The sequence below is a fragment of the Actinia tenebrosa genome, unplaced genomic scaffold (assembly GCF_029948245.1).
Source record: "Actinia tenebrosa isolate PJP-AT-01 unplaced genomic scaffold, QUT_ActTen_1.0 PGA_scaffold3__52_contigs__length_22856419, whole genome shotgun sequence".
In the NCBI taxonomy this organism is placed as follows: domain Eukaryota; kingdom Metazoa; phylum Cnidaria; class Anthozoa; order Actiniaria; family Actiniidae; genus Actinia; species Actinia tenebrosa.
This window is the reverse complement of record NW_028292580.1, coordinates 14,805,388-14,823,276: the sequence shown is the minus strand read 5'-3', so window position 1 is coordinate 14,823,276 and position 17,889 is coordinate 14,805,388. Positions and strand designations below refer to the sequence as shown.

The 17,889-nt window shown below is 37.3% G+C and overlaps 2 protein-coding genes and 1 long non-coding RNA gene across 7 annotated transcripts; 2 read left to right on the top strand and 1 right to left on the bottom strand.

Moving 5' to 3' along the window:
* The first annotated feature begins 335 nt into the window (after window positions 1-335).
* Window positions 336-8,260, top strand: LOC116298109 (uncharacterized). 4 transcript variants are annotated; one of them, XM_031706489.2, is made up of 9 exons: window positions 336-446; window positions 801-1,262; window positions 3,093-3,263; window positions 4,081-4,234; window positions 4,703-4,816; window positions 4,964-5,041; window positions 5,243-5,319; window positions 5,730-5,816; window positions 7,507-8,260. In XM_031706489.2, the coding sequence occupies exons 2-9, from the start codon at window positions 804-806 to the stop codon at window positions 7,657-7,659; spliced, it is 1,293 nt and encodes a 430-aa protein (XP_031562349.1). In that variant the 5' UTR covers window positions 336-446; window positions 801-803; the 3' UTR covers window positions 7,660-8,260. The 4 variants fall into 4 exon arrangements, with proteins under 4 accessions (XP_031562349.1, XP_031562364.1, XP_031562342.1 ...); XM_031706504.2 differs by having other exon boundaries at window positions 4,703-4,846; window positions 5,271-5,319; XM_031706482.2 differs by having other exon boundaries at window positions 4,703-4,846.
* LOC116298152 (uncharacterized) lies at window positions 8,093-17,676 on the bottom strand. 2 transcript variants are annotated; one of them, XM_089035512.1, is made up of 4 exons: window positions 17,375-17,676; window positions 10,313-10,487; window positions 9,388-9,495; window positions 8,093-8,225 (listed from the first exon to the last, which is right to left on the bottom strand). In XM_089035512.1, exons 2-4 carry the CDS (start codon window positions 10,382-10,384, stop codon window positions 8,130-8,132), a joined length of 276 nt encoding a protein of 91 aa, XP_088891638.1. In that variant the 5' UTR covers window positions 10,385-10,487; window positions 17,375-17,676; the 3' UTR covers window positions 8,093-8,129. The 2 variants fall into 2 exon arrangements, with proteins under 2 accessions (XP_088891638.1, XP_088891639.1); XM_089035513.1 differs by lacking the exon at window positions 17,375-17,676 and adding an exon at window positions 12,027-12,055.
* Window positions 13,680-15,324, top strand: LOC148908726 (uncharacterized). Its single transcript, XR_016120623.1, has 3 exons — window positions 13,680-13,842; window positions 14,192-14,314; window positions 14,985-15,324. It is a non-coding gene; the product is annotated as an uncharacterized LOC148908726 (long non-coding RNA).
* Window positions 17,677-17,889: the final 213 nt, after the last annotated feature.

Here is a 17,889-nt window from a genome sequence, read left to right as displayed (position 1 = left end):
TCCAGGAGTCTGGGTGCTATTAGGAAGTTAATCAGGAAGTCTCGCGGCATATCGAATTCACGGAATCAACGGAATCAACGGAATCTCTTTGAAACATATGGAAGTCAAACATCATTAAAATAAAGACAAATCAAATTAAAAGAAAAAGTTAAGAACTTTGTGCTCGGTCGTCCTCTAAGAAAAAAATTATATAAAACAACTCGATTGGAAACCCTATTATTAATATTATTATGATTTATCTACATAGAATGATTACCCAGGAAACAATGACATGTCAAAAACATAACTTTAGTCCAAATCATAGCTAACCAATTCTTCTTTATGTCTATGGGCTTCCTGTGTTTGAAAATTGGGCTACCTGTGCTTACAAAATGGCGTCCAACTTGTCATAAAACGATGGGAAAATGTGCAATGTTTTGCTGGATCCATGAACAGATTCTTTCAAGGTTAGCTATGATTTGGACTAAAGTTATGTTTTTGACATGTCATTGTTTCCTGGGTAATCATTCTATGTAGATAAATCATAATAATATTAATAATAGGGTTTCCGATCGAGTTGTTTTATATAATTTTTTTCTTAGAGGACGACCGAGCACGAAGTTCTTTACTTTTTCTTTTAATTTGATTTGTCTTTATTTTAATGATGTTTGACTTCCATATGTTTCAAAGAGATTCCGTTGATTCCGTTCATTCCGTTGATTCCGTTGATTCCGTTCATTCCGTGAATTCGATATGCCGGAAGTCTCGCGGGTTTTGCTAAAGAACATCAAATTTTTAAATGTCTGGGTTTAATTTTTTAGCTCATGGATGAAAGTGACGTAGATATCTTCCAAGATGCTAATAATACCAATGCTTTGAGAGAAGAAAGTGAAGAATTTACGGATGATTTGGAGTCTGGAAACGGAACTGATGTTCGCCAAAAAGAAGATGGCGCGAACTATTTTGAGTCTTTGACACGTCCAATTTCAGCTGCTTCGGCAGTTTCAAATGCGTTGGAAGATAGGTTTTTAAAATCAAATTCCGGTGAAGAGAAAACAGATGATGATACTTACAATCAAAATAATGTGGAAACTTCTGGTAACGAAATTCATGCTACAGTACCAAATGATAGTTTAGAACACGAGGCAAGTATAGAAAATGTTTCTGAAGTTGATCCAAGTGCAGAAGTTCCAGCTGGTCCAAAATCTTCAAGCCCTGCCTTTGGCAACGATCCCTCCGATATTGCTGAAGAAATCAGAAATCACTTAATTCCAAAGTACAAGGTAATGCCACACCCATGGCCCAGAGGGGGTATCACCACCAACACTAAGGCTATCAAAACATTTTAATACAGGGCCATAACACCACCAGTACAGTTGGTCTGGTTTTAACCACATCACTTTTTACCTTCGCCACCATTTTTCCCCCTTGTAAAAAAATAGCATGACCCAAGGGTGATTAGTGATTACAGCGCAACTACTGTAACTGGGACGTCTTAGACAGTTAGACAAGAGAACCAATTAGAATGTAGAATGAAAAACAATACATTCCAACTTTGGGTAGCGGAGTTCTGTATTGTTTTCATTCTACAATTTGATTGGATCTCGCTTTTTAAGTGGCCCCAGTCATAGTAGTGGCACTCTAAATGTCCCTGAAAGCTGAGGGTGGTTTTGTTGAAGGACCTGATGCCATAGGCAGAGCAACTTGAACTAAACCACCCAAGGCTTGAGGGGACATTTAATCACTAATCACCAAAAAGGTTATGCTATTAGTTTGTAATATTATGAATACCAAAGAAGGTAAGCTAAAATATATAGTCACTTCGGTTAATCAAGAGTGGAATGTATACACTGATCCCGCGGTTATGATTGATTATGCACCCAAACAATGGGTAGTTTTTCCAATGGAAACAGTGTCTTGATTACAATGTACTCTAGAGAATCATGAGCATGCAATTTCTTTGTTACCTGTATACAGTGAGCTATTTCAACTCGGAAATACTGATAACTTATTATGTCCCAATTCATAAGAAAGAGTCACCTTCAAGTGATGAAGGTATGATCAATGACTACTGATCAACGACTACTTTAACAGAGTGTAGTACTGGGCCAATCAGACCCAGTCATGATTGTTATAGGGACAGTGCCTCACAATTAATGAGGAGAGACGATTAGTCTAATCATCCCTCATTATTACAGGGGCGGCGGAAGCTGAAAAATTTTGGGGGGGCACTCCAATATTTCACGGTACCTTGAAATGACCCCCCCCCCCCCCCTCCCTATTTAGCTTGATTACAAACGTGTATGTGTGATATTTCAATCAGTAACATTTTGCGCGCATTAAACCACTTGCAATTGTGTTGAGAGACACAAAAATGATGCAAGTCGTCGCTAGATATATCGTATATTTTTTAGATACAGAAAATTATGTAATATCAAAATAGTAAATAATGGTAATCATAACCAAATCTTATGCGTTTTTTTTTGTGTGTGTGTGTGAGGCATTATATTCTGGGGGGGCCAGGCCCCCCCAAAAAATCTAGTGGGGGGGCCAGTGCCCCCCCGGCCCCCCCGCTTCCGCCGCCCCTGTATTATATTCATGAGGGACAATTAGTCTAATCCCCCCTCATATTTAAATTCATGAGTGATATTTAGACTAAATATCCCTACCTCACTATTCATCCAGAGGGATGTTAGTGATTAAATGTCCCTCTGGAGAAAATGGAACAAAAAATGGACCCTTTCACATGTTCTGCTCCAACAGTGTAATCATGATAAAAACAGCACCACCTTTTTTGAAACACTGGACAGCTGTCCAACTAGTGGCTATGGCCTTGCAATAAAATGAGTGGTTATAGCCTTTCAATAAAAACATTTAGTGAGTTGGGGATTCCATCTCATACACTCAAAAAGGGTGAATTCTAAACTCTGAGCTGGATCTGATTTCACCCTGAAGAGATGTCCTAAAAGCTAATACCTTGCATAGAAACCCTCTGTTCAAAGATGGAGGTACAGTAGTCATCTAGGCCCAGTTAGTCCTCCTGCCCAGAGGGACACTTCCTATGCAGGCTACTTATATTAATAGAGGCAATTATCTTTATTCCTGTACATTAGCCTGATGGTAGAGGGTTCTGTTGGCCAGTAGACAAATTACCCTTGAGCGGAGAGCTTAGGTTTGAAGAAGGTGAACAGTGGAAAGTTTCTGAGAAAATTGGACATGGTGCAAGTGGTCAGTGCTTTCTTGGACATCCAGTAGGGAAAGAAAATCTATTTTGTGTGAAAAAGGTAAAAACAATTCTATTATTTTTCTATATGTATTAAATGGTATTTTTAATTCATTTTTAATGTTGGAGTTAACCTTGCCTGAGTTGGATCATTGTAGAGGTTATTGCAGGGTTCCATAAAATCTATGGTTGTCATTTTGTTGCCAACAAGGGGGCGGGTGCCTGTTTGATAAGTTTTAGACTTAACTAGTGTGTTAGCTAGGGCAACACTAAAGGAATATAATACACTACTGTTATATGATATATACATTAACATTAACATTAACAAACTAAGCATGGGGCAATTAAATATTTTAAAAAGGATATAAAATAAACCAATTAGCCTTGTGATGGCTCTCAAGAGCTGCTACCATTATTTTTCTTTAGAATTGATCTAGCATGAGCTATGACAACATTTCCTCTGCCATGTTGACATCACAATCAAAAAATATTCTCACACTGTGATTGATGTGCTAAACCTCTCAACCAATAGGAATTTTTTGTTCTCCAGGAGTGTGAAGAAAGAAATATGCCGAAACAATATGATCATCGCAGACTCTCCCTCTCTCTCGCTACTCCCATATCCCCTCCCCTTCCCTTGTCCCCATTCCCCACTCCCAAATGCCACTATGCAGGCTAGTTGTTTCCATCAATTTATTTTGATTAATATTATAATTTCATTTATTTATTCATTTATTTGTTTATTTGTTTATTCGATTATTTGTCTATTTATTTTTATATATGTATTAATATATATTTATTTATTTATCTATTTATCTATTTATTTATTTATTTATTTATTTATTTATTTATACATTTATTTAACTTATGCTGAGAAGTGTAAATACCATGACGAGGAATTGAAGGCATTATGTTTAGCAGCAAAGGCAAAGTATGTTAAGAAGATTAGCGAAGGGGCTAAAAAAATTGTGTTGCTTTATGGTGCTACGTATTACAAGTCTAAATTCTGCATTTTCATGGAATACATGGAGGGTAAGTAACTAAGAAAACGTTTGTTTGAATAAAATTAGATAATGGACAATAAAATGTCTAAAAGAAAGGATGCTTCTTCTCCCATAATTCAGGATTTGTATAGACCTCTTTAGCTTGGACATAAAGTTTCGCATGTCAGAACATGTGTCATTCTCTTGAGAATAAGATTCCTTGTTTTGAAAAGTATCCCAATGCATGTGTCTTCTTATGTGCAACTGTTAAGGCATCCATTATGATTAAGGACCAACTGCCAGCTGCAAATCCATCCCACCACCACCTGCACTTCCAACATCGTTGCTGAATGGCATACCTTGATAAAATAAAGTCTATCATCTAAATCTATGATAGATAGACAATGTAGATCCCTTTGAGCTTTCTAAAAATAGATTCATTCTCGGATTTATGGACTAACTTTTGCGAACTTAGACAATGAGTGAAATTTTAAGTTCCAATAATTTTTGCTCACAGGAGGAACGGTACACGATGCAATAATCGAAAACAGGGAATACCAGGATGGGCTTGATAAAATTGACTGTGCGAATTACTTCAAAGATGTCTTATTAGCACTTGAGTTTATACACAGTAAGGGGATAGTACACAATGATGTTAAAGGTTTGTTGGTGATATTCTGGGATTCCTGTGTGTTTTCCAATTCAGCTATTCACCACATGGTGGCTCTTATATATTAACAAAAAGCAAAGTGCTGTTTTAAATATTATGCGCTCACAGGAGAGAACAACACATCAAAACCAAGTCAACTCACATATGATCTAGTCCAAGCTGAACCCCGGACCACAGCAATGAAAGGCAAGCAGTAAACTACTACCCCACCCATGCCACCCATAAAGAGACTTAAGCTACGTACACCTAGAATAGATTTATACAGTATGTGTCAGCACTCGGCATTTGAAAGTGTGATCCGAATCAACCAAAAGCACGTCATATCACAAGAAAATCATATTCCAGACTAAAATCTTTTCATATTTAATGTAATTTTCTTTTTTTTAGTTAATAACGTACTGTTGACTGCATTTAGATTGGAAGCAAAGCTTTGCGATTTTGGAAAAGCAGCTGGAATCAACCAAGTATGTGCAAGTTTTACAACTTTTGGGATGTGTTATATGCGGCAGCATAACATCCTGTTATCATGACGTGCTGATGTGCACAGCAGGGTAGAGTCCTAGAGTCGGTAGTCGGGCCCATGATACTGTGATTACGTACTGTGCTTATGATTACTGTGATTAACCATTGCATGAAGATAGGTGACCAAGTCAAAAGGGCAACTCCAAAAACGAAAAACTTTTCCCACATGCATGGGGCACCCTAAAGTTTGTTGTCCCGACTGACTGTCTTACCAGAATGTTTTTGTGGCATCATTCACTTAGGGTTGAAGGAAAGGATGCGAGAGGGAAAGCATCAAAACTGACGGGAAAATCCTTTCACTGGCTGGCCGTTCGTTATTTATTTACTAAGTTTACATCTTCCATTTGTCTAGCATAATCCAGCATCTAAAGATGTTTGGTCAGGAGGCTGCTTCTTACTTGAAATGCTCGGCGAGAAGTATTTCGAAGCATTTCTATCGGTAAGATGAACATCCAATCTTGCATATTCTTTTCTACAGTACTGAAGGCGAAGCAAAGATGTGTTTGACACGTTCACATTTTATACAGCAGAATGCTCATTCTTCTGTCTCCTTGTCTCATCCCCTTGTTTCCTTGTCTCATGCCTTTGTTTCCTTGTCTCACCCCCTTGTTTCCTTGTCTCATCCCCTTGTTTCCTTGTCTCATCCCCTTGTTTCCTTGTCTCATCCCCTTGTTTCCTTGTCTCATCCCTTTGTTTCCTTGTCTTATTCCTTTGTTTCCTTGTCTCATCCCCTTGTTTCCTTGTCTCATTCGATTCCTTTGTTTCCTTGTCTCATCCCCTTGTTTCCTTGTCTCATTCCTTTGTCTCCTTGTCTCATCCCCTTGTTTCCTTGTCTCATTCCTTTGTTTCCTTGTCTCATCCCCTTGTTTCCTTGTCTCATCCCCTTGTTTCCTTGTCTCATCCCCTTGTTTCCTTGTCTCATCCCCTTGTTTCCTTGTCTCATCCCCTTGTTTCCTTGTCTCATTCCTTTGTTTCCTTGTCTCATCCCCTTGTTTCCTTGTCTCATCCCCTTGTTTCCTTGTCTCATTCCTTTGTTTCCTTGTCTCATCCCCTTGTTTCCTTGTCTCATCCCCTTGTTTCCTTGTCTCATTCCTTTGTTTCCTTGTCTCATCCCCTTGTTTCCTTGTCTCATTCCCTTGTTTCCTTGTCTCATCCCCTTGTTTCCTTGTCTCATTCCTTTGTCTCCTTGTCTCATCTCGTTGTTTCCTTGTCTCATTCCTTTGTTTCCTTGTCTTATTCCCTTGTTTCCTTGTCTCATTCCCTTGTTTCCTTGTCTCATTCCCTTGTTTCCTTGTCTCATCCCTTTGTTTCCTTGTCTTATTCCTTTGTTTCCTTGTCTCATCCCCTTGTTTCCTTGTCTCGTTCGATTCCTTTGTTTCCTTGTCTCATCCCCTTGTTTCCTTGTCTCATTCCTTTGTCTCCTTGTCTCATCCCCTTGTTTCCTTGTCTCATTCCTTTGTTTCCTTGTCTCATCCCCTTGTTTCCTTGTCTCATGCCCTTGTTTCCTTGTCTCATTCCCTTGTTTCCTTGTCTCATCCCCTTGTTTCCTTGTCTCATCCCCTTGTTTCCTTGTCTCATTCCTTTGTTTCCTTGTCTCATCCCCTTGTTTCCTTGTCTCATCCCCTTGTTTCCTTGTCTCATTCCTTTGTTTCCTTGTCTCATCCCCTTGTTTCCTTGTCTCATCCCCTTGTTTCCTTGTCTCATTCCTTTGTTTCCTTGTCTCATCCCCTTGTTTCCTTGTCTCATTCCCTTGTTTCCTTGTCTCATCCCCTTGTTTCCTTGTCTCATTCCTTTGTCTCCTTGTCTCATCTCCTTGTTTCCTTGTCTCATTCCTTTGTTTCCTTGTCTTATTCCCTTGTTTCCTTGTCTCATCCCCTTGTTTCCTTGTCTCATTCCCTTGTTTCCTTGTCTCATTCCTTTGTTTCCTTGTCTCATCCCCTTGTTTCCTTGTCTCATCCCCTTGTTTTCTTGTCTTATTCCCTTGTTTCCTTGTCTCATTCCCTTGTTTCCTTGTCTCATCCCCTTGTTTCCTTGTCTTATCCATTTTTTCCTGTTCGTATTCTACCCCAAAATATTTTACCTACTGTATGGTGTCTTATGAGAGCGTAACCCACGTTTTTCTCTTTCAGGGACTCGCGAAGAAGGACGATGTCTTAGATCGATTACCCGAAGACGTCGAACAAGATACCTACGAAGTACTGAGCAAGTGTTTTTGTTCAGAAAGAAACAAATATACAGCCTCAGAGGTTTTGAAATCTGCGTTTCTCAATAATGTTAATTAAAGTTATCCAGTCATCCTTGTGGCAGAAGATTTTTACGTTCATACTGCATTGTTGCCATTGAAAGCTGAGTCTTACAGTTATTCAAGCAAAAACAGGCATCACCACAAGTCCCAAAGGCTTTGAAACACTGAGCTTACAAAATAGAGAAATGAAATGCTGGACATGGAAAACAGTGTGCATCAAATGCAGCAATAAAAAGACGAAATGTAGAAGCATTAACCGTACCCACTTGTCACTATATAATAGTAATAGATTAATTTATACCTTTAGACTTTATTTATTTATTTTATTATATCTTTTTACTTTTTATGTTTCAATTATTTTGAATGAGGTGCTCATTGAACGAAGTTTACAATATCTTAAAGAAGCAATTGAATTTCACGCATCACGTTAAGAATCATAGTAAAATATATTGAATGTTAACATATAAGCTGCAGCATCCAGTCAGTTTTGTCAGATGATTAGTGTATTCACTTTCCTGTATTCTTGCATGTCCCTATTGGCGGAGCGGGGATCATCTGGCTGCATGTCAACCCAGGACCACATCTTGGGCAGTTATTTCCAGACTAAACAATAGAATGATTAAACATTTAGTATTTCCTGTTTGCCTAACAGTTTTAAATAAGCCTTTTCATAGTTTAAGAATCGATTCCACTGCGCATGCGATTTTATCCCGAATTTCTCACCTTCTTTTGTTTAATTAAGAACAAAAGAAGGTTTAGACAAAAGAAGGTGAGAAATTCGGGATAAAATCGCATGCGCAGTGGAATCGATTCTTAAACTATGAAAAGGCTTATTGATTAATGTTGTGCTCGTTAATGTGTTTGACATTGCTTTTTTTATGGATTTAAACATCGTTGTTTTCATATGTCAAATGACTTTCATTTTAAAGCTCTTCGGTCCGGGTAAACAGCCTGGTGCGTTTGACGTGTGTCGTTTAACACCGGTCACTTACTTACACGCTGATAAACTTTATGTCTGAAAAATCGTACGTCATTTGTCTGTATATTTCAAATATCTAATCAAATATCGATATGGAGTACTTTCCCGTTAATTGGTTAATTCAACGTGCGCAAACGATCCAAAAATCGATGGTTTACTGCTGACCTGTGATGGAGTAGCGCGCTCAATGTAATGAATTCATTAGAACAAAAAAAAAAATTCGATCAACAATTTTTTTTACGGTTTCGCTATGGATGTTATAAAAGCATTAGTCATTGATGAGCTCGAGCATGCTTCCATCGAGTTTTGGGTGCACTTGGTCTTAAGCACTCGAGAAGCTAGAGTTGCACTCATTACTGTGCAGATAATACAACCGGGACCACTTTGATAAACTTGTATCAGTTACCAATCATATTGCGACATTTAGTTCAATATTTTAAACCAGCCAATCAGATAGCGCATCGATATTATAAGAGCGTGAGAACGTGATAATCTGATTGGCTAACACTGCTATCAGTTGAATCCAGTTAGTGCATCCACACATGTTTTTAAAAAGGACCTCTCGGCTGCCACTCTTCGCTCCCTTCGTGATTATCAGCCTCCCGCGTGCACCCAAAACTCGATGGAAGCACGCTAATCGATGACCAATCCAAGGACCGCGGACAAACCTCAAAAGTGGGGGATATTTGGCTACCAGTTTCTTGCTCAAGGGTAGTCTTTTTGTATGGCCTTTTTTGGGGCACTCAAAAGGAACGAAAGACTTTCACTCATGTATTTGCATCTTACCATGCAGATTTCACCAGCAGATAAGAAACCACGGCATACACCTTCCTTCCTGGACCAAGCTGAGACCATACAGCACGAACTTGCTGGACAGTGAGAGTCACTTGTACACTGAAAGGTAGAGAGAAGGAATAAGCCGTCGGAAACATTCTACAAATTATTGTTGAATAAGGGCATGGCTGATATCGTGAACAGCGAAAAGGAAGAAAAACAAATCGAAGAAGGTAGGAAAAGAAACGAAAGACAGAAAAAAAAGTCGAGGCAGGAAATTAAGAAGAGCTGAGAAGAGGAATCACGTAAGACGCTCAGCTGGGTAGGCCCAGAAAAAGCAAACACTGAAACGAAACATGAAAACTAAAAAGAATAGAAAAAAAGAGAAGAGCTAATGGAAAAGAAGAAAATTATTTTAGGATAAACATGAGAGGCTGAAAAGGGTACTAAAGAGAAAAAAAGAAAATAGAGAAAGAAAGATAGACGCTCAGCTGGGTAGGCCCTAAACACTGAAACGAAACATGAAAACTAAAAAGAATAGAAAAAAAGAGAAGAGCTAATGGAAAAGAAGAAAATTATTTTAGGATAAACATGAGAGGCTGAAAAGGGTACTAAAGAGAAAAAAGAAAATAGAGAAAGAAAGATGGAGATAAACCTTCAATAGAATACATCTATGCAAAAGGAACCATGAAAAAGCATCCAGTGACATAAACATAAGCAGAAAAGGGAGAAACTTTTTGTCCATAAAATGTTTGTAGAAAGCAAAGGTGTAAGAGAAAGAAGAAGGTTGATTTAGAAAAGAGAAACCCCTTACTTGACTGCAATATCAATTGTGGATAAAGTCGAAAATTATCACCAGCTATGCCGATTATCTATCTATTAACATGAGAAATATATAAAAAAAATTGCAATATAAAACTGTTTCTTCCTTACTTACCGCGTTTGAAGTGCCACTCAAAAAGACAAAACAGGCCACAAGGGCTACAATGAGTATTGATGCATTCATCATCGTCAAAAACCAGAGTTATGTTCTGAGGTAGCTCGTGGAAGATAAAGTGCTCTTTGCAATTGTTATACTACTGATCCCTGCAGCTTTTAACACTAGAGCTAACCTAAAAAACATATTTAAACAACCGACAACTAATTAAGGAAAACAATTTCGATGAGATATAATATAATTAGTGAATAATAGGGGTTACCATGGAAACGTATTATGACCAATTCGTAAGAAAACACTTCGGTAGTTCACAACATTGATATTCCTTTATTGTTTTATGTATGCTTTTTCAAAGCATATACGAAATGAATTTTTAAATTCGAAAATCATTGACATGACCAATCATGATTTTTTACTGACCTTTTTAAACTTCTTTGTTAAGGTTGCTGTTGATCATGATGTCACGAGGAAAATACTAAACACCGATTTTTTCTTTTTTTTTCTTTTTTTTTTCTTTTTTTACCGAATTATTGATCGATTTAATAAGAAGCGGTACATCGAAAAGGCCGGAATTGAAACATATAGCTTTTTGAATTTTTTAAGTAATTTTAATTTGCAATGATTAGCAACCAAGAAAATCTTTATTAGAAAGATTTTTTTTTTTTCACGGAACCCAAACCCTCTCACCCATGAATCTGTTATTTTGCTGACTTGACATCGGAAAATTCTAACTCGAATACTTTAACATTTCAAAAACTTTTTAAAATTTTATTCTCCCGTTTTTTTAAACTTGATATGAAGTTATGTGAGCAGAAACAGATGGTTTGAATTATCGTAAAATGGCTTCCAGCAAACCGAACCAATCACAAAGCTAGAAAATAGACACCAGCCAATCACAGTCTTTGAATGTGAAAAGCCAATTAATGGTAACGGTGGTATAAAGAACTGCTGATAACTAGTCAGCTTATGGACAAGATAATGGCATATTTTAGATGTATTGATGCATCCTTGGATACGAGGCTTCTTAGTAGTGCATTCCTCATTCATATTCACTCCACACAAGTACTATGTTGAAATTAGTTTCGATCAGTTCTGCCTGCTCTGAACTTTTCAATGAATTAACATTACTCTCATTTTCTATCAGGAAGCAAAGGAATTAATAAAGAATTTCTCTTCTGAAATAAATAAAAACATTTATGATATTCGGTAAAATAAAGGCTTCAAAGAGTAAATTTAAATTTGCGCGCAAAATTGTTTTTCAACAGAAAAAAATTACTGATAAACACAGGAGTTTATCCAGAGGGACGTAGAGTTCATGCAATCCCTTTGACGTACTGATCTCCCTCTCTGTCGTTTTCTCCGCAGGGGGGAGGGGATAAGAGTAGTGAAATTTAGTGCCAAGCGACAGGGTGAGGTTAAAAACCATTTTGTATTCTTCCCACGGGTAAGAGCCCACGGTGATTATTTATAAAATTGTAGCTATGGTATTCGATTTCACGAAAGAAGATATATGCAAATTTTGTTATTGAAAAAAAGTTAGTTTTGGGAGTGACACCTATAAACTGCACGTGGTCTGAAATGGGAAATCATTGCGTCAATCTGAGGTTGAGCGACCTTTACAAATTTACAAAAAATATATTCTAATTAGTAATTTGTATGAATAGTTGTTTGAAAGGCCTAGCTGCCTTGGTTCGATGTTTAACCTCTTATTTACCTTTTTTGTCATCTAGCCGTCAAAATGTGTCGTGGACTCACGAGGCGTAGCTAGATGACAAAAAAAAGGTAAATAAGAAAACATACCAAGGAAAACTTGAAAAAATTGTGTTTTTACCACAGGAAAATTATAATTTTACAATAAAAACAAGGGGAAATTTGAAAGAAAAACTGTTTCAAGCACGTTCGTGATTTGTTAACTTAATTTTATCGTCCTCCCTTTTTCCCGGCTCTAGACCAATCAGAAAGCGAGAGGAAATTCACAAGTGTGATAAGTAATATATACAGTATGAGTGGCCGTGTTGTATCAGATATGCATACAACACGGACACGAATACCGTATATGACTTATCAAACGTCTAGGTTAGTTCCTTTGTGTTTCACTAAAATTTTCAAAATTAAAGTGAATCTGGCCAAGAAAATCCAACTTAAAGTTTATGCAAATGAACACAATTTTGTATCAGATTTACAACACTCTTCACGCTCGTGATTTCTGGCAACGTTCAGTTCATGTAGCTACTTTGTGAAATTGAGATTGCTGCATTTGACAAGAAAGGAACTAATATTGACAGAGATAGAAATATCACGTTAGATGGAGTAAAAAGACTAAACAATTTATTAAATTTTCAACTGATAAAGTGATTAATGAAAAATCAATATATTACCGAATAATTTCTAATATTGACTGATATAATCTAAAATATATTGTCGAATAAAACAATATGAGTATAGTTTGTTCGTATCAAAGGTGTTTATTCAGTCTCTTTGCCTCGCCTGTCGTTTGAAAATATATTTTTTGGTTTAGTATAATAACGATAAATTAAATGCAAAGAAAAAATTCACTTACTGAATTTTTGTCAAATGTGTTACCTTTGAGTGCGGTTAAGAGGTAAAGTACCTATATTTAACGTCGGTAGCTCCTTCAGTTGAAATTCAACTGTTATCAATGGAAGCCGACGGTGCGCACTTTACCCCCTCTCTCCATCAGTGCTCTGTTTTAAGAGTATTCAAAGCTGAAGCTACACGGATCAGAGAGAAGTCGAAACAGACGTGGAGATCCTAAGGACCTCCAGACCTCAAGCTCTGAAGGTTATATAGTTATTTTATAGTTACTTTAATTGTGCATTTCAAAAAGGTTTGCCTTTGACTTTATTTCAATTTTATTTTAAGCTTGTTTTTGTCACTGCTCAAGTTTTTATAAACCAGATTTTACTAAAATTTCCCTTAATTGAAATGTTGACAATTTTTGTGTTATTTTAATTAGCTTACATTTTGTAGTGCTCAGTCAAGTTGTAAGTTCAATTGTAGTAAAACCTCCCAGGCTTATTATACCAGTATTATTCTCGAGCAAATTTTGATTTGTCTCGCTCAAGCGTATTTATTTATATATTAGAGTCTCTCAGAGTTTCAATTGTTTCATTTAGAGTTGAAATCGTGGTAATCATAGATAGCGTCAAAGGGAGTGAAAACCCCAGGTGCCCATTTAATCTGTCGTAGAAGGAGAATTCTTTTTCGGGTGAAATTTGATGTCAGCCAATCAACCTGCGTCTATTTTGTCAAATCATTTACATACATTCTTTCCAAGTTAGCAACGTAAAGGCTCAAACACTCTAGTTTTGCTTTTAGTCTGTCAAAAAGGCTAATCGAGAATTAAAATGTTATTTATCTTGACGGAGTAGTGTGTCACATATAAATTGTTTGACTTGCTGCACAGCCAATACACTTTGTAAGCTGCAATCATGGTGAAGGGAACTGCTCTTTCGCTGTTTATCGTTCTTATTCTGGTGCCTCTTACATTGCAAGCCGCGCAAGACCAGGTAGTGTACAATATAATCTGAAAATAGATTTATCAAATAACGATAATCGACTCCGATATTTTTGGATAAAGAATGTAATCCCGGAGTAAGTAAAAGTCTGGACTAAACCGAGCACTCCGAAGAAAATCTGACCATCCTCGTCAGAGAAGGGCTACCCTGGATTTCAGAGGGGCTTGTCTATTCGAGGAGTGCAGCGATGCACGGAAGGTTTTCGTATACTCACTTAAAATGAAAATTTTAGACCACGCGTCATTTTCACGACTATTTTCGTGTGCCGGCCTAGAACGAGAACCTGCTGCCTTGAAGGCTTATCAAACACCTAGTACAAATTTTAATTCTTTCTTTATAGTTCTTGAAACAATGTAAAATTGATGGTGAATGCAGCGATGGCGAGTGTTGTTCAAAATCGTTCTTTGGTGGTGATCAAGGTTACTGTAAACAAGACCTCGAAGATGGCGAATATTGCAGAGTGGTAAGATATATATCGATATCCCACCTTTTATAAACCAAGTGATTGTTTGAAGATAAGATAACTAGTTAAAAACCAGTGTGAGCTGCGTCGGTGTTTCTAATGAAACAGTAATGATAAAAGGGTAAAATTTGCACCATAAAAAGATGAAAAAACTTACTGACGTTTCGGGCACTAGTCCTTCGTCGAAGTAAAAGAGCATCGAAACGTCCGAAACGTCGGTAAGTTTTTTCATCTTTTCATGGTGTAAATTTTACCCTTTTATCATTACTGTTTAAAGATGTTTTCCGCATCCATATCAGATCCTCTTAGTGATGTCTGGCTATGGGAGCCAAGAATAGCGTAGACGTTATCGGATTCGAGTTTATTAATAAATATAGGTTTCTCCACCTTGATTATAGGGTTTTCTTCAGGTTTTCCGGTTTTCGTCCCTCCGCAAAAAAAAACCACGCTAAATTCTAATTCGATCTGTGAGACGTTCAATAGCCGTGCCTCGACGTAGATCAGGAAAGGAGTTGTTCCAGCCGGCCTCGATAAAATGTAAAGGCTTCTTTCCGTGACTAAGTTAAAGTAACCTTAGCTTATTCAAATTAATGCGCTTTTCAAAACTACCGGAAAAAGCGTGCGCATCTTTTAGTCCCTTTAGTATGATTGTTTTCTTCTCTTATCACAGTCAAGTCAGCCGACCTGCCCAAGATGTGGACGTGGGTTTTACTGCAAACAGATATTTATGTTCGGTGGAAGATGCACATCTAGTCTAAAAGAACCCTGAAGATACGATGATATGATACACGCGGGATTACTCGAAAAAACCGCGATACATGCGGGATTATTCAAAAATAACGATAAATACACGGGCTATTCGAAAACCCTGGGATAAATGCGGGATAGCAGGATAAGTTTGGAATTGCTCGAAGAAAGAGGAATTAGCAAAATGTTATTACATTAAAAAAGTAAACATGTAAAACAAATAAAAAGAAATAATAAAAAATATTTACCAATTGATTAAAAAATAGTTAGTGAATCGTCACAGTTACGCTATTTAATTACTGTAATAATGAATGGTTCTAATATTAATGAAACAATGGACTGACACATTCAAATTAAAATTGTCTTTTACAAATTTTCTTTTCACAAATTTATATACCGTAAAATCCCGATGATAAGGCTCTCCAATGCAAATGTCATTTTAAGCGCTTAACGGCCTAGGATACTTCATGCTAATTTCTTCCATATTGTATTTCATTATCTGTTTGGGCCCTTAGATAAATATGAGCCCTCGTCTTTGTAAAGCAGTAGTTACTGCATGTTGTAACGTCATTGTAAAGCAGTAGTTACTGCATGTTGTAACGTCATTGTAAAGCAGTAGTTACAGCATGTTGTAATGTCATTGTAAAGCAGTAGTTACTGCATGTTGTAACGTCATTGTAAAGCAGTAGTTACAGCATGTTGTAACGTCATTGTAAAGCAGTAGTTACAGCATGTTGTAACGTCATTGTAAAGCAGTAGTTACTGCATGTTGTAACGTCATTGTAAAGCAGTAGTTACAGCATGGTGTAACGTCATTGTAAAGCAGTAGTTACTGCATGTTGTAACGTCATTGTAAAGCAGTAGTTACTACATGTTGTAACGTCATTGTAAAGCAGTAGATACTGCATGTTGTAACGTCATTGTAAAGCAGTAGTTACTGCATGTTGTAACGTCATTGTAAAGCAGTAGTTACTGCATGTTGTAACGTCATTGTAAAGCAGTAGTTACAGCATGTTGTAACGTCATTGTAAAGCAGTAGTTACAGCATGTTGTAAAGTCATTGTAAAGCAGTAGTTACAGCATGTTGTAACGTCATTGTAAAGCATTAATTACAGTGTGTTCAGCGTAACGTCCTCGTAAATCAGGGGCGTAACCTAGGCTCTTCCACAGTCTCTCGCTCGGCCGTTCCGTCTCCACGCTTAAAGACTGTAACGGTACAATGACCGAAAGGACTTATGGGTCCCGAAAACTTGGACCCGGCATGCTTTGGGAACCAAAATACTCGTCCACAGTCTCACTTGTTTTCGCCGCATCTTGAAAATATTGAAACGAGAGAGACTGTGGACGAGTATTTTCGTTCCCAGGTGCACAGGCAATGATTTGCAGAACTAAAAAAAACAGAACCAAGAAAAAGCAGAACCAAAATAAAGCAGAAGCAAAAAAGAAAAAAAAAGAGAAAAAGAAAAAGAAAAAGAAACAGAAAAAGAAAAAGAAAAAGAAAAAAAGAAAACGGAATAAATTGCAATTTTAAAGCTTTTATGGGGGGGAGGGTGAACGTGCACCATGTGCCCCCCCCCCCCCCCCCCCGGGTTACGGCCCTGTAAAGCACAAATAATTGTATGTGGTTACTTTCTCGTAAACCAGTAACCACTGCATTTTGTAAAGCAATTATTAGTCAGCATCGTGAGCAGTATATCCTCGTAAAGGATGATCACTAGTAGTCACTGTATATCTAGATCTACCATTTTTACCTCCGATCGACGTACTAAATATTCAGATAAAACGGGAGATGGCGAGAGTTGGAATATTATTTGTATTCGGTGCCGAATGAATGTATGTTCCAGGCGTTCCATGATCAAAATGCATTGGAGAGTGGGTACTACGGACTTGACGACCTTACAACAGCAAATAAAACCTGGTACAAGCAGTTTACAACTCTTAGAAATTATTTTTTTACATTGTGCGGAATGGGTGTTTTTCCCCGTATGCAAAATATATTTACAAACATACGCGGGGACTCCAAAATATGCGGCGTCAATTGGATGTCCTATGTGCTGTATTGCATGTCATAAACTCGTAAAGTGTATATCAAGGGAAAATTTATATTTTCAAAATCACTTATATGTAAACAGTGTAGTAGTATGTTTGCAGTTTTTTTGTGTTGGTCTTCTATTTTCAGAGATATAAGCATTTTAAATATCAAAATGCAAATGATATGACGTAGATTCCAGAACGTGTTGCATTTTGTAGTGTAATTTCAACTCCTGCCTTCAGACATAGATATAAATAATCTATATAATCTTCACAACTTACAGTACTTCGTTTCCTCTCCTCTGTAGCATCACATCTCTTTAGGTTTGGTTTGTTCTCTTTGTTGAGTCCTCGAAACGCGTTTTATCTTGGCTTCCAAATTCGCCTTCCTCAGCTCATTTCAAAGATACATGCTGATAAGAATCTTCCAAGAATCCTTTGCTCTTTGCCTTTTGTTGGTTCATTAGCGCTTTTTGTTGTAGCTACATATATTAGTCTAAGGTCTAGGGCAAACGTCGAACTTTCCATGCACCGAACTCATTAAAAACAATGGATATCAGGTGATAATGAGCGGCATTCTTTGATGTAATTAAGTTCGGTGCATGGAAACTTCGACGTTTGCCCAAGGCCTAACGAACGTAATATTTTTCATAAGATTGTTCGTTTTATTTAGTCATGTCTTTTGTAGTTTCATTCTCTTGGGGATAATTAAAAAACACATTATCTCATGTCACGGATAAGGTGACATGTCATGTGTGCGCGCGTTTTGGCGCGAAAATAAAATTCCCGCCAATTCC

What these genes read in the sequence shown, in the direction of transcription:
- LOC116298109 (XM_031706482.2), top strand. Translation starts at nt 804, where the DNA reads ATGGATGAAAGTGACGTAGATATCTTCCAAGATGCTAATAATACCAAT. An exon ending in ACTTAATTCCAAAGTACAAG is followed by an intron (nt 1,263 to 3,092) that starts GTAATGCCACAC and finishes CCTGTACATTAG; the next exon opens with CCTGATGGTAGAGGGTTCTG. An exon ending in TTTCATGGAATACATGGAGG is followed by an intron (nt 4,235 to 4,702) that starts GTAAGTAACTAA and finishes TTTTGCTCACAG; the next exon opens with GAGGAACGGTACACGATGCA.
- LOC116298152 (XM_089035512.1), bottom strand. Translation starts at nt 10,384, where the DNA reads ATGATGAATGCATCAATACTCATTGTAGCCCTTGTGGCCTGTTTTGTC. An exon ending in TGAGTGGCACTTCAAACGCG is followed by an intron (nt 9,496 to 10,312) that starts GTAAGTAAGGAA and finishes TCTACCTTTCAG; the next exon opens with TGTACAAGTGACTCTCACTG. An exon ending in CTGCTGGTGAAATCTGCATG is followed by an intron (nt 8,226 to 9,387) that starts GTAAGATGCAAA and finishes TCTATTGTTTAG; the next exon opens with TCTGGAAATAACTGCCCAAG.